The sequence below is a fragment of the Oncorhynchus tshawytscha genome, linkage group LG10 (genome assembly GCF_018296145.1).
Source record: "Oncorhynchus tshawytscha isolate Ot180627B linkage group LG10, Otsh_v2.0, whole genome shotgun sequence".
NCBI lineage: Eukaryota > Metazoa > Chordata > Actinopteri > Salmoniformes > Salmonidae > Oncorhynchus > Oncorhynchus tshawytscha.
This window is the reverse complement of record NC_056438.1, coordinates 4,132,592-4,146,728: the sequence shown is the minus strand read 5'-3', so window position 1 is coordinate 4,146,728 and position 14,137 is coordinate 4,132,592. Positions and strand designations below refer to the sequence as shown.

The 14,137-nt window shown below is 38.8% G+C and overlaps 1 protein-coding gene across 3 annotated transcripts in view; it reads left to right on the top strand.

The window, feature by feature from the left end:
* The first annotated feature begins 1,224 nt into the window (after positions 1 to 1,224).
* The window catches only part of LOC112237032 (broad substrate specificity ATP-binding cassette transporter ABCG2-like), a 39,073-nt gene continuing 26,160 nt past the window's right edge, over positions 1,225 to 14,137 (top strand). Inside the window, exons 1-2 of one of the 3 annotated variants that reach the window (XM_042328028.1) lie at positions 1,225 to 1,326; positions 1,776 to 1,985. In XM_042328028.1, coding sequence (XP_042183962.1) covers positions 1,786 to 1,985 — 200 coding nt within the window. In that variant the 5' untranslated portion in view covers positions 1,225 to 1,326; positions 1,776 to 1,785. Of the gene's footprint in view, positions 1,327 to 1,748; positions 1,986 to 14,137 lie in introns of all 3 variants that reach the window. The other 2 variants (XM_042328027.1, XM_042328029.1) reach the window with 2 other exon arrangements.

The window sequence follows — 14,137 nt, the reverse complement described above, 5'->3', positions numbered from 1 at the left end:
GCCTTTATTTCTAGAGTTACGGTAGCTCTGGGCCAGGGCGTTAGGTCTTCTCCGCGTGTAGTGGAGAAACTGCCTTTACGTCTTGTTACGAAACCCCCGCTACAAATACGATTATTCAATCACATTTTACTGCCAGCCAGACGTGGGTGCGTGTTCCACTCCGGTCATAAACAGACAGTCATGCTGGCGTTCCAAGTGCCACCCTATTGCCTACATCGGTTCCTGGTCGAAAGTAAAGCCCTTAAGGAATAGAACGCCATTTGGGACGTAACCATTATCCGGCCACTGATCAAGCCGCTGCCCTCCCGTTACAAAGCCGTTTTTTTCTTATCAGACTCAATTAATTTCAATTCAAAGGGCTTTATTGGCATGGGAAACATGTTTGAAATTGCCAAAGCAAGTGACATAGACAATAAATCAGAGGGAAATAAACAATCAGAAATGAACAGTAAATATCACACTCACAAAAGTGTTAAAATAATATATATTTCAAATAGTATATTATTGCCAATGTACAGTGTTGTAAGGATGTGCAAATAGTTGAAAGGGAAAATAAATAACCATAAATATGGGTTGTATTTACAATGGTGTTTGTTCTTCACTGGTTGACCTTTTCTTGTGGCAACAGGTCACACATCTTGCTACTGTGATGTCACACTGTCAGGTATTCTGCCACTGTGTACTCTCTGTTTAAGGCCAAATAGCATTCTAGTTTGCTCTAGTTCTTTGGTTGATTCATTCCAATGTGTCAAGTAACTATCTTTTTGTTTTCTCATGATTTGGTTGGGTTGGGTCTTAATGATTTGGTTGGGTCTAATTGTGTTTCTGTCCTGGGGCTCTGTGGGGTCTGTTTGTGTTTGTGAACAGAGCCCCAGGACCAGCTTGCTTAGGGGACTCTTCTCCAGGTTCCTCTCTCTGTAGGTGAAGGATTTTTTTACGTAAGGTTTGAGAATCGCTTCCCTTGTTGTGGTTGTAGAATTTAACAGGTATTTTCTGCATTTTGATAATTAGCGTGAATCTTCCTAGTTCTGCTCTGCATGTATTACTTTGGTGCTTTACCTTGTAAACTCTCTCACAGTTCGGCGGGGCTGTAAAAACTATAAATCTGCTGAAGACATACCAACACATTCCTTTATATAGCTCTCAAACTTGGTTACACAACACAGCTTTAGAGCTTGCAAGAAAAGGCACTTCGCTGTACTTGTGCACGTGACATTAAAAGTTGACATTTGAAACAATCCACATCACAGTCCACTGCAAGGAGAATTAGGATTACATTGGTCGACTCGGTAGTTCAGCGTTGAACTCTCTGTTTCCAGTCGCAGGGTAAGTGACACAAATGTGATATTTGATAGACAAATTATTTGGCGACTGACTGTTTTGTTGTGTTTGTTAATGATAGTTAATGAATGTGAATAGATGTTACAGTTGTTTAACTTAAAGACGGGAACGGTAGAGAGCAATAGGCAATGTTTACATGATATCACTTTACTGTTGCAGAAAGAAACCAGCCAAATACACCCGTCGTATTTATTCCCACACGCTACCTCACTGTCTCATTTCTGACTGGCATGTCCCTATAATTATTCCCACAGGCTACCTTTCTGTCTCATTTCTGACAGACATGTCCCTATAATTATTCCAACATGCTGTCTCATTTCTGACAGGACATGTCCCTATAATTATTCCCACAGGCTACCTCGCTGTCTCATTTCTGACAGGACATGTCCCTATAATTATTCCAACAGGCTACCTCGCTGTCTCATTTCTGACAGGACCTTCAGAATGTCGGAGAAGTACAAAAGCCACATCCTGGTGATGGAGGACCGAGGGACTAACGGGTCTCTTGAGTCTACCGGTACCGCCAAGTCCCCTCAAGGTTCAACCGTTAGTTTCCATAACGTCCACTATAAGGTGACGCAGAGGAGCGGCTGTCTGTGTATCAAGAGGAAGACCACCACCAAAGACATTCTCATAGATCTGAAGTAAGTAGACTAGACGCTGTTGTTGAGATATAATCAGTCTTATACGTGTCGGCTCTTAATACGACCCATTTCGTCGCAGGAAGAACATAATCCCGCAGAAGGATTTACATTTATTTTTTTAATATTTAGAATCAGCCACCAGGGGGCAGCGGTGTTTGTCATAACAGACAGCAGGTGTTTCAGTTGTTTCAATGTGTTTCAGTTGAAGTAACCTATGTACACTGATAAATAGACAATATCTAAAAGGGGTAGATGTATGTTTGTTAAAGAAAAATCTTTTTTTTTTAAATCAATTGTTTTATTATAGGTTCAAGGCAAACAATAATCAGAATAAATTCACAATAGGTTCGGTACTTGTGTGGCCCAGTGGTTACAGCCGCTTATATGCCAGAGTCGGCTCAAATCTGTCTGATTTTGCCTTTCTGAATTTTTTTGGGACTAACTAGTAGGCTACTTTTCTAGTAACTCTCTGTGGGCTGAATCTTAATCAGGTAATTTCTGAAGGAAGTGACGTTTTACTCTGTTACATTTATACCAAATCACTTCAATTACAGTCGGATGAAAACCTAACTCCAAATGTGTGTTTAAAAAAAAGATATATATATATATTTTTTTACATGAATAAATTCTATTGGTTTCCCTTTATTTCCACGTTCAAGATGACTGGGAACTCTGAAGGAGGAAAAAAAACACGCTCCGACTTTGAAAAATTGTTTTGAACTGTCTTCTATTGAGCCTTGTTTGGTATTTGCGTGTCAAAAAGATACATTTGAAATAACACTAATTTATGCATAAAATAACACTATTTCACACGTCAAATAAGCTTGTTGACCAATCAGGACCTGAATATTAAGGTTTAATATTTTCCGGTAACACCCAGAATTTCCCGCCAAAACCCAGAAGTGCCATTCAAAAGCATATGAAGCCTTTTAATGGGCCTATATCCTATATCTTCACTCCTGAAGATATTTTTCGTTATTAGGTTCTTAGCCAGACACAATCTGAGGTAAATTACACGTTAACAAGTTGAGTGTAGGGGGCAGTATTTTGATGTTTGGATGAAAAACATACCCAAATAAAACTGCCTATTTCTCAGGCCCAGAAGCTAGAATATGCATATAACTGGCAGATTATGATAGAAAACACTCTAAAGTTTCCAAAACTGTCAAAATATTGTCTGTGAGTATAACAGAACTGATATTGCAGGCAAAAACCTGAGGAAAATCCAACCAGGAAGTGCCTCTTATTTTGAAACATCCCTGTTCCATTGCATGCCTTCCCTCCATTTAAAGGGATATCAACCAGATTCCTTTCCTATGGCTTCCACATGGTGTGAACAGTCTTTAGACATAGTTTCAGCCTTTTATTCTGAAAAATGAGCGAGATCGATCACGTCAGTGGATGGCTGGGTGTCCCCAGAGTTTTGCATGTGCCAACAGCTTGGAGCAGATATTTTCTCTCTCTTGCCAATTGAAAAAGCTCCCGTCTGGTTGAAATATTATGGATTATTTATTGTAAAAACAACCTGAGGATTGATTATAAAAAAACGTTTAACATGTTTCTACGAACTTTACGGATACTATTTGGAATTTTCGTCTGCCCGTCGTGACCTGCACGAGCCTGTGGATTACTAAACAAAACGCGCCAACCAAATGGTGGTTTTTGGATATAAAAATGTATATAAAAATATTCTTTATCCAACAAAAATAACATTTATTGTGTAACTGGGAGTCTCGTGAGTGCAAACATCCGAAGATCATCAAAGGTAAGCGATTCATTTTATTGCTTTTCTGACTTTTGTGACCAATCTACTTTGCTACTAGCTGTTTGTAATGTTTTGTCTGCTGAGAGAGATGTCCTCACATAAACACTTGGTTTGCTTTCGCTGTAAAGCTTTTTCTGAAATCTGACATGCCAGGTGGATTAACAACAACCTAAACTGTGTTTTGCTATATTGCACTTGTGATTTCATGAAAATGTAATATTTTTAGCAATTTCATTTGAATTTGGCACTCTGCAGTTCAGCGGATGTTGATGGAAAATGATCCTGCTAATGGGATCGGTGCGCCAAGAGGTTTTTAACCTGCCTTGTTCAAGGGAACAGTGGGTTAACTGACAACTACCAGTGGGAACAGTGGGCAAACTGCCTTGTTCAGGGGAACAGTGGGTTAACTGCAATGTTCTAAAACAGTATTTTAACTACATTTGTTATATCATTTTAAATCTATTTTTGTTCAGGTTAGAACCAAACAGATTTTACCTGGTCTTTTCGGGCATTTGATCTGGCAAATGATTTGTTAGGTCTCCACCAAACCACTAGGCTACAGCCATTTTCCAGCAAAATTTACAATTTGAACATTTATTTCACAATATTATTTTAAATACATGTGATGGTGAATATGTACCAAAAATATTTACACCAACTGTGAGGTTTTATTTTTCATTCACACTGAAATATTGAGGAGGATCAGGTAAGTGGATCAATATCTACATTTCACTATCGATCATGTTACTAGTATGCAAATCAGACAGATTTCAGCACGGAATTAAACATCTAGGTAGGTCAGCTAAAATACAGGTTAGGGTTAGCTAAAATACAAACAGTTAGCAGATATCAGGGTTGGGTTAGTCGAAAATCATCTTGTTAGCTAAAATACAGGGTTAGGGTCATGTCAAGATGGGATGCAGGGTTAGTCAAATTGACATCAAAAGTAGATTTTTTTGTATTTTAGCTAAAATAAATTTAGGGTTAAGCTAAAATAAGGGTTATTTTAGCTAAAATAACCCAGGGTTATTTTAGCTAAGATAAGGGTTGTATTTAGCTAGACCAGGGTTGGGTTAGCTAAAATACAGGGTTAGTGTTAGCTAAGATACAGGGTTAGTTTTAGCTAAGATACAGGGTTAGTGTTAGCTAAATACAGGGTTAGGGTTAGCTAAAACCCTAAATACAGATTTTAGCATTTTAGCTAAAAATAACCCTGTATTTAGCTAAAATAAGGGTTAGGGTTAGCTAAAAATAACCCGGTTATCTTAGCTAAAATAACCCTGTATTTTAGCTAACCCTAACAGGGTTAGGGTTAGCTAAACCTAACCCTGGTTAGTGTTAGATAAATACAGGGTTATTTTAGGTAAACTAAAATTTAGGGTTTTAGCTAAAATAACAAAAAATTTTAGCTTTTAACCCTGTCAATTTGACTAAAGCTGCATCCCATCTTTATAGCTAACCCTAACCCTGTATTTTAGGAACAACCATGATTTTAGCTAATTAATCCCTGTTTCTTATTTAACCCTAACCCTGATTTTACCTGAACCCTAACCTTGATTTTAGCTACCTGCTGAAACCCTCTGATTTCATACTAAACAACCCTGTAGTGAAATATAAATATGAACTTTATCAAATAAAACATGCAATGTATTGTGTAAATGAAAAATAAAAGTGTCAGTTGATGAAGATAATTTTTGGTTAGTAATTCATTTTATCTTTATTTAAAATAATTTGTGAAGGCTATATTTTGCTGGAAATGGCTGTTATTATTGTGGTTTGGTGGAGACCTAACATAATCATTTTAGTGCTTGGGCCAGAAAAGCCAAAATTTGAAATCAACTTTGGTGGGATTAACAGGTAAAAATAGATTTAAAATGATATAAGACACATGTATGTTTTAAATATGTTTTAGAAATTGTAATTAATGAGATTTCTGTGGTTTGACAAGGCAGTTAACCCACTATTTTCACTGGTAGTTGTCAGTTAGCCCACTGTTGCAGCCATAACAAGGCAGTTAACCCACTGTTCCCCTGAACAAGGCAGTTAACCCACTGTTCCCCTGAACAAGGCAGTTAACCCACTGTTCCCCTGAACAAGGCAGTTAACCCACTGTTCCCCTGAACAAGGCGGTTAACCCACTGTTCCCCTGAACAAGGCAGTTAACCCACTGTTCCCCTGAACAAGGCAGTTAACCCACTGTTCCCCTGAACAAGGCAGTTAACACACTGTTCCCCTGAACAAGGCAGTTAACCCCACTGTTCCTCGGTAGGCCATCGTTGTAAATAAGAATTTGTTCTTTACTGAATTGCCTAGTTAAATTAAGGTAGAAAATACCTTTTAATTAAATTGAGCACATTGATACCGTAATTAAAACTGTACAGTCTACGGACTTTATTAGATGTCAGTCTTCGTTGTAGACGTCCTGTCCTAGAGGCCATCAGCAAGATGGTGCTGGCAGGCTTTAATAAATAATAAATGAATGTCAAATCAATAGTCGAAGGTGCATAAAGATGGCGGCCCCCACATGTACTTACCATAAGCGTTGTATTGTACACTGCTCTCCATTACTCTTTGTATAGGCATTAACGCAGAATACACGATCCAAAATGTAGCTCCAAGATGGAAGGAATTTGAAACAACGAAAAAGTAGATTGTGCTGATTTAATGGCACATTGAACCATGTGGCGCACCGTAGTTTAGGAACTCTGTGGGCAGTGCTAAAAACCAATGATGTAAATTTCTGAATTCCTCCGTCTTTACGCACCTTTGTCATTAAGTTTTTGTCCTTTTTGTTTGCTGTCAATCATTGAGAAATAAAATCGATTTTGGTTGCATATGGCCTCGACACCACTGGTCAAATCAAATCAAATTTAATGGTCACATGCACATGGTTAGCAGATGTTATTGCGAGTGTATCGAAATGCTTGTGCTTCTAGTTCCGACAGTGCAGCAATATCTAAGTAATCTAACAATTCTAACAAGTAATCTAACAATTCTAACAATTCTAACAAGTAATCTAACAATTCTAACAAGTAATCTAACAATTCTAACAAGTAATCTAAGAATTCTAACAATTCTAACAAGTAATCTAACAATTCTAACAAGTAATCTAACAATTCTAACAAGTAATCTAAGAATTCTAACAATTCTAACAAGTAATCTAACAATTCTAACAAGTAATCTAACAATTCTAACAAGTAATGTCTAACCAGTAATCTAACAATCCCGCAAGTAATCTAAAAATATCTAACAAGTAATCTCACAATTCTAACAAGTAATATAACAACTCCGCAAGTAATATAACAATATTACTAAGATTGTATATTACTTATATGTTTAATATGGGCATATATGACAGAAACAGGGAGTATTCACACCCCTTGAAATGTTCCACAATTTGTTGTGTTACAACCTGAATTTAAAATGGATTCAATTGAGATTGTTTTGTTTCTGGCCTACACGCAATACCCCATAATTAAAAAGTGATGAATACTGTGTGTGAATACTTATGTAAATGTGACATTTCTGTATGTAATTTTCAATACATTTGCAAACATTTGTCATAATGGGGTATTGTGTGTAGATTGGTAAGAAAACAAATCAATTTAATCCATTTTGAATTCAGGCTGTAACAACATGTGGAATAAGCCAAGGGGCATTCAGGCTGTAACAACATGTGGAATAAGTCAAGGGGCATTCAGGCTGTAACACAACAACATGTGGAATAGGCCAAGGGGCAATTTGGCTGTAACAACATGTGGAATAAGTCAAGGGGCATTCAGGCTGTAACACAACAACATGTGGAATAAGCCAAGGGGCATTCAGGCTGTAACACAACAACATGTGGAATAAGCCAAGGGGCATTCAGGCTGTAACAACATGTGGAATAAGTCAAGGGGCATTCAGGCTGTAACACAACAACATGTGGAATAAGCCAAGGGGCATTCAGGCTGTAACACAACAACATGTGGAATAAGCCAAGGGGCATTCAGGCTGTAACAACATGTGGAATAAGTCAAGGGGCATTCAGGCTGTAACAACATGTGGAATAAGTCAAGGGGCATTCAGGCTGTAACAACATGTGGAATAAGTCAAGGGGCATTCAGGCTGTAACAACATGTGGAATAAGTCAAGGGGCATTCAGGCTGTAACAACATGTGGAATAAGCCAATGGGCATTCAGGCTGTAACAACATGTGGAATAAGTCAAGGGGCATTCAGGCTGTAACAACATGTGGAATAAGTCAAGGGGCATTCAGGCTGTAACAACATGTGGAATAAGTCAAGGGGCATTCAGGCTGTAACAACATGTGGAATAAGTCAAGGGGCATTCAGGCTGTAACACAACAACATGTGGAATAAGTCAAGGGGCATTCAGGCTGTAACAACATGTGGAATAAGTCAAGGGGCATTCAGGCTGTAACAACATGTGGAATAAGTCAAGGGGCATTCAGGCTGTAACAACATGTGGAATAAGTCAAGGGGCATTCAGGCTGTAACAACATGTGGAATAAGTCAAGGGGCATTCAGGCTGTAACAACATGTGGAATAAGTCAAGGGGCATTCAGGCTGTAACACAACAACATGTGGAATAAGTCAAGGGGCATTCAGGCTGTAACAACATGTGGAATAAGTCAAGGGGCATTCAGGCTGTAACAACATGTGGAATAAGTCAAGGGGCATTCAGGCTGTAACACAACAACATGTGGAATAAGTCAAGGGGCATTCAGGCTGTAACAACATGTGGAATAAGCCAATGGGCATTCAGGCTGTAACAACATGTGGAATAAACCATGTGTAGTGTCTATGCATTCTATTTCTATGTATCAGAGTTCAACGATACAGTAGGCTAAAAAGAGATCACAGTAGCCTTTATGGTCGTTGTCACGTCCTGACCTTAGTTCCTTTTTTTATGTCTCTGTTTTAGTTTGGTCAGGGCGTGAGTTGGGGTGGGCATTCTATGTGTTTGTTCTATGTTTTGTATTTCTGTGTTTAGGCCTGGTATGGTTCCCAATCAGAGGCAGCTGTCGATCGTTGTCTCTGATTGAGAACCATACTTAGGCAGCCTGTTTTCCCACTATGATTTGTGGGTAGTTGTTTTCTGTGTCTGTGTTTCACCAGACAGAACTGTTTCGGTTTTCATGTATTTCTCTTGTTCTTTTGTTTTCTGTGTTCAGTTATATTCTGGACACTTACCAACGCATTGGTCCGATACATTGGTCCGATACATTGTTCCGATACATTGGTCCGATACATTGTTCTGATACATTGTTCTGATACATTGTTCCGATACATTGTTCCGATACATTGTTCCGATACATTGGTCCGATACATTGTTCTGATACATTGTTCTGATACATTGTTCTGATACATTGTTCTGATACATTGTTCCGATACATTGTTCTGATACATTGTTCCGATACATTGTTCCGATACATTGTTCGATACATTGTTCTGATACATTGTTCCGATACATTGTTCGATACATTGTTCGATACATTGTTCCGATACATTGTTCCGATACATTGTTCCGATACATTGTTCGATACATTGTTCTGATACATTGTTCTGATACATTGTTCCGATACATTGTTCCGATACATTGTTCGATACATTGTTCGATACATTGTTCGATACATTGTTCGATACATTGTTCCGATACATTGTTCCGATACATTGTTCGATACATTGTTCCGATACATTGTTCCGATACATTGTTCTGATACATTGTTCTGATACATTGTTCGATACATTGTTCCGATACATTGTTCCGATACATTGTTCCGATACATTGTTCCGATACATTGTTCCGATACATTGTTCCGATACATTGTTCCGATACATTGTTCGATACATTGTTCCGATACATTGTTCCGATACATTGTTCCGATACATTGTTCTGATACATTGTTCTGATACATTGTTCGATACATTGTTCGATACATTGTTCGATACATTGTTCGATACATTGTTCCGATACATTGTTCCGATACATTGTTCCGATACATTGTTCCGATACATTGTTCCGATACATTGTTCGATACATTGTTCGATACATTGTTCCGATACATTGTTCGATACATTGTTCCGATACATTGTTCGATACATTGTTCGATACATTGTTCGATACATTGTTCCGATACATTGTTCCGATACATTGTTCGATACATTGTTCGATACATTGTTCGATACATTGTTCCGATACATTGTTCCGATACATTGTTCCGATACATTGTTCCGATACATTGTTCCGATACATTGTTCCGATACATTGTTCTGATACATTGTTCCGATACATTGTTCCGATACATTGTTCCGATACATTGTTCGATACATTGTTCCGATACATTGTTCGATACATTGTTCCGATACATTGTTCCGATACATTGTTCCGATACATTGTTCCGATACATTGTTCCGATACATTGTTCGATACATTGTTCCGATACATTGTTCCGATACATTGTTCTGATACATTGTTCCGATACATTGTTCCGATACATTGTTCCGATACATTGTTCCGATACATTGTTCCGATACATTGGTCCGATACATTGTTCCGATACATTGTTCCGATACATTGTTCTGATACATTGTTCGATACATTGTTCTGATACATTGTTCTGATACATTGTTCGATACATTGTTCCGATACATTGTTCCGATACATTGTTCGATACATTGTTCCGATACATTGTTCGATACATTGTTCGATACATTGTTCGATACATTGTTCGATACATTGTTCCGATACATTGTTCCGATACATTGTTCCGATACATTGTTCCGATACATTGTTCCGATACATTGTTCCGATACACATTGTTCCGATACATTGTTCCGATACATTGTTCCGATACATTGTTCCGATACATTGTTCCGATACATTGTTCTGATACATTGTTCCGATACATTGTTCGATACATTGGTCCGATACATTGTTCCGATACATTGTTCGATACATTGTTCCGATACATTGTTCCGATACATTGTTCTGATACATTGTTCTGATACATTGTTCTGATACCGATACATTGTTCGATACATTGCCGATACATTGTTCGATACATTGTTCTGATACATTGTTCGATACATTGTTCCGATACATTGTTCCGATAAACATTGTTCCAGAAATTGCACCATCACATTGTTCGATACATTTTTCCGATTATTTGAGCATTGTTCGATACATTGTTCCGATACATTGTTTACCAAATAATATCATTGTTACCGATACATTGTAGCCTTTACAGAGGAATACATTGTTCCGATACATTGGTCCGATACATTGTTCCGGTACATTGTTCCGATACAATGTTCCGATATTTCATACTCCTCGTCAGAGGAAGAAGAAAATCGTTACAGCCTTTACAATAAGCCCAATTCTGATTGGATGGCGTGTCGCTGCTGTGGTAGTCGTGCTGGTTAAGTGTGCCTTGAATTCTACATAAATCAGTGATGGCGTCACCAGCAAAGCACCATCACACCTGTCGTTTCTTTTTCCTTATTTGAGCTGTTCAAACACAAAATATGGACTTGGTCTTTATCAAGGAAGGCTATCTTCTGTTTAGGAGACCCTGCCATATCAACACTATAGACTCTAGCCTTTACAGATTAAACCTAGACAGTCTGAAATAATGCTTTCTGAATCCTATTATAAGGGGAGACTAAATTCTATGGTTGAATTCTATACTCACTAAGTGGCTCTAGATAAGAGTGTCTGTTAAATGACCCAACGTATGTGTTGTGCTACTGTGTGTGTGAGCGAATTCACCTGGGGAGGAGGGGACGTACATGATAACATACAAGACCACTCAGATCAAACACAAAATAATACCTTCTGTATCAGAGGAAGGAAGTAGGTTCAGGAGACCAGCAGGAGGAGACACACACACACACACACACTCTAACCTAAATAATATTAAACTCAGACATTTCCTAAATAATACCTATTGAATCAGAGGAAGGAAAGGGACTGGTTCAGAGGCTCAGCAGGAGGACACACACACACACACGCACATACACACACACACACACACACACACACACACATACACACACACACACACACACACACAAACACACAAATGCACACACACACACAAACACACTACACACACACACACACACACAAACACACAAATACACACACACACAAACACACTTACACACACACACAAACACTGGGACTGGGGTCATGTGTCAGTACATGGACCCTGCTTTCATAAGTCTATTGTCTTACGTAGGGAAACGATGACCCCCTCAACATGTAACAACAAACATTCTCCCATGGCTCAACTACACTGAACAGAATATAAAGGCAACACGTAAAGTGTTTTTTCCATGGAGCTGAAATGAAATATCCCCAACATTTTTCAAACACACAAAAATATTTATTTCTCAAAATGTTTGTGCAAAAATGTGTTTTACATTCCCTTTAGTGACCATTTCTCCTTTGCCAAGATAATCCATCCACCTGACAGGTGGCATATCAAGAAGTTGATTAAACTGTATGATCATTACAGAGGTGCACCTTGTGCTGGGGACAATAAAAGGCCACTCTAAAATGTGCGGTTTTGTCACACAACACAATGCCATAAGTTTTGATGGAGTGTGCAATTGGCATGCTGACTGCAGGAATGTTTGCCAGAGAATTTAATGCTAATTTTTCTACCATAAGCCACCTCCAACATTGTTTTAGAGAATTTGGCAGAGCGTCCATCCGGCCTCACAACCCGCAGACCACGTGTATGGCGTCGTGTGGGCGAGCGGTTTGCTGATGCCAATGTTGTGAACAGAGTGCCCGTGGTGGTGGAGTTGTGGTATGGGCAGGCATAAACTACGAACAACAACACAATTGCATTTTATCGATGGCAATTTGAATACAAAGAGATACCGTGACGAGATCCTGAGGCCCATTGTCGTGCCATTCATCCTCCATCACCTCATGTTTCAGCATGATAATGCACGGCCCCATGTCGCAAGAATCTGTACACAATTCCTGGAAGCTGAAAATCTCCCAGTTCTTCCATGGCCTGCATGCTCACCAGACGTGTTACCCATTGAGCATGTTTGGAATGCTCTGGATCGACATGTACGACAGCGTGTTCCAGTTTGCTGATGTCATCGTTGTGAACAGAGTGCCCCATGGTGGCGGTGGGGTTATGGTATGGGGCAGGCATAAGCTACATACAATGAACACAATTGCATTTTATCAAATTTTGCACAAAAATAATGTGATAGGATCCTCACTGTGAGGCAATTTTTATTTTTGAAAGGTTATCTGTGATACCAGATACCAGAACCAGATACTGACTGGTTTCTGATCACACCAGATACTGACTGGTTTTCTGATCACACCCCTACCTTTATTTAGGTGTCTGTGATGAACAGTTGAATATCTGTATTCCCAGTCATGTGAAATCCATAGATTAGGACCTAATGAATTCCATTTAAATGGACTGATTTGTTCATATGAAATGTAACTCAGTATAATGTGTGTTCAGCCTACTCTTTGTGCCAGGATTCAATACCATCAGCTGTGGATACACCTTATAGCAGCCTTGACATGTTAAAGGATCATTTCTGATTCAGTCGACATGTTTACTGGAAATGCGGTCTCCGCGTACGCGGAATCATTGCCTTTAAAAAGGTACATAGCTGACAAAACATGATCAGATTGAGTCCCGGCCTCTAATAATTTTACAGATTTCTCTCTTACTAAATATATCAGTGACGATATTGTCACGGCCGTCGAAAGAAGTGGACCAAAGTGCAGCGTGGTGAGCGTACATTTTCCTTTTATTTAAAATGGCCAAAAAAAACAAAGAAAAAACCGTGAAGCTTAGTGCCAAAAGTCAACTACCATCACAGGTGGGAAAAAGGGCTGCCTAAGTAAATCAAATCAATCAAATCAAATTTTATTTGTCACATACACATGGTTATAGATGTTAATGCGAGTGTAGCGAAATGCTTGTGCTTCTAGTTCCGACAATGCAGTAATAACCAACAAGTAATCTAACTAACAATTCCAAAACTACTGTCTTATACACAGTGTAAGGGGATAAAGAATATGTACATAAGGATATATGAATGAGTGATGGTACAGAGCAGCATAGGCAAGATACAGTAGCTGATATCAGGTACAGTATATACATATGAGATGAGTATGTAAACAAAGTGGCATAGTTAAAGTGGCTAGTGATACATGTATTACATAAGGATGCAGTCAATGATATAGAGTACAGTATATACGTATGCATATGAGATAGAAGCTGTTTTTCAGTCTCTCGGTCCCAGCTTTGATGCACCTGTACTGACCTTGCCTTCTGGATGATAGCGGGGTGAACAGGCAGTGGCTCGGGTGGTTGATGTCCTTGATGATCTTT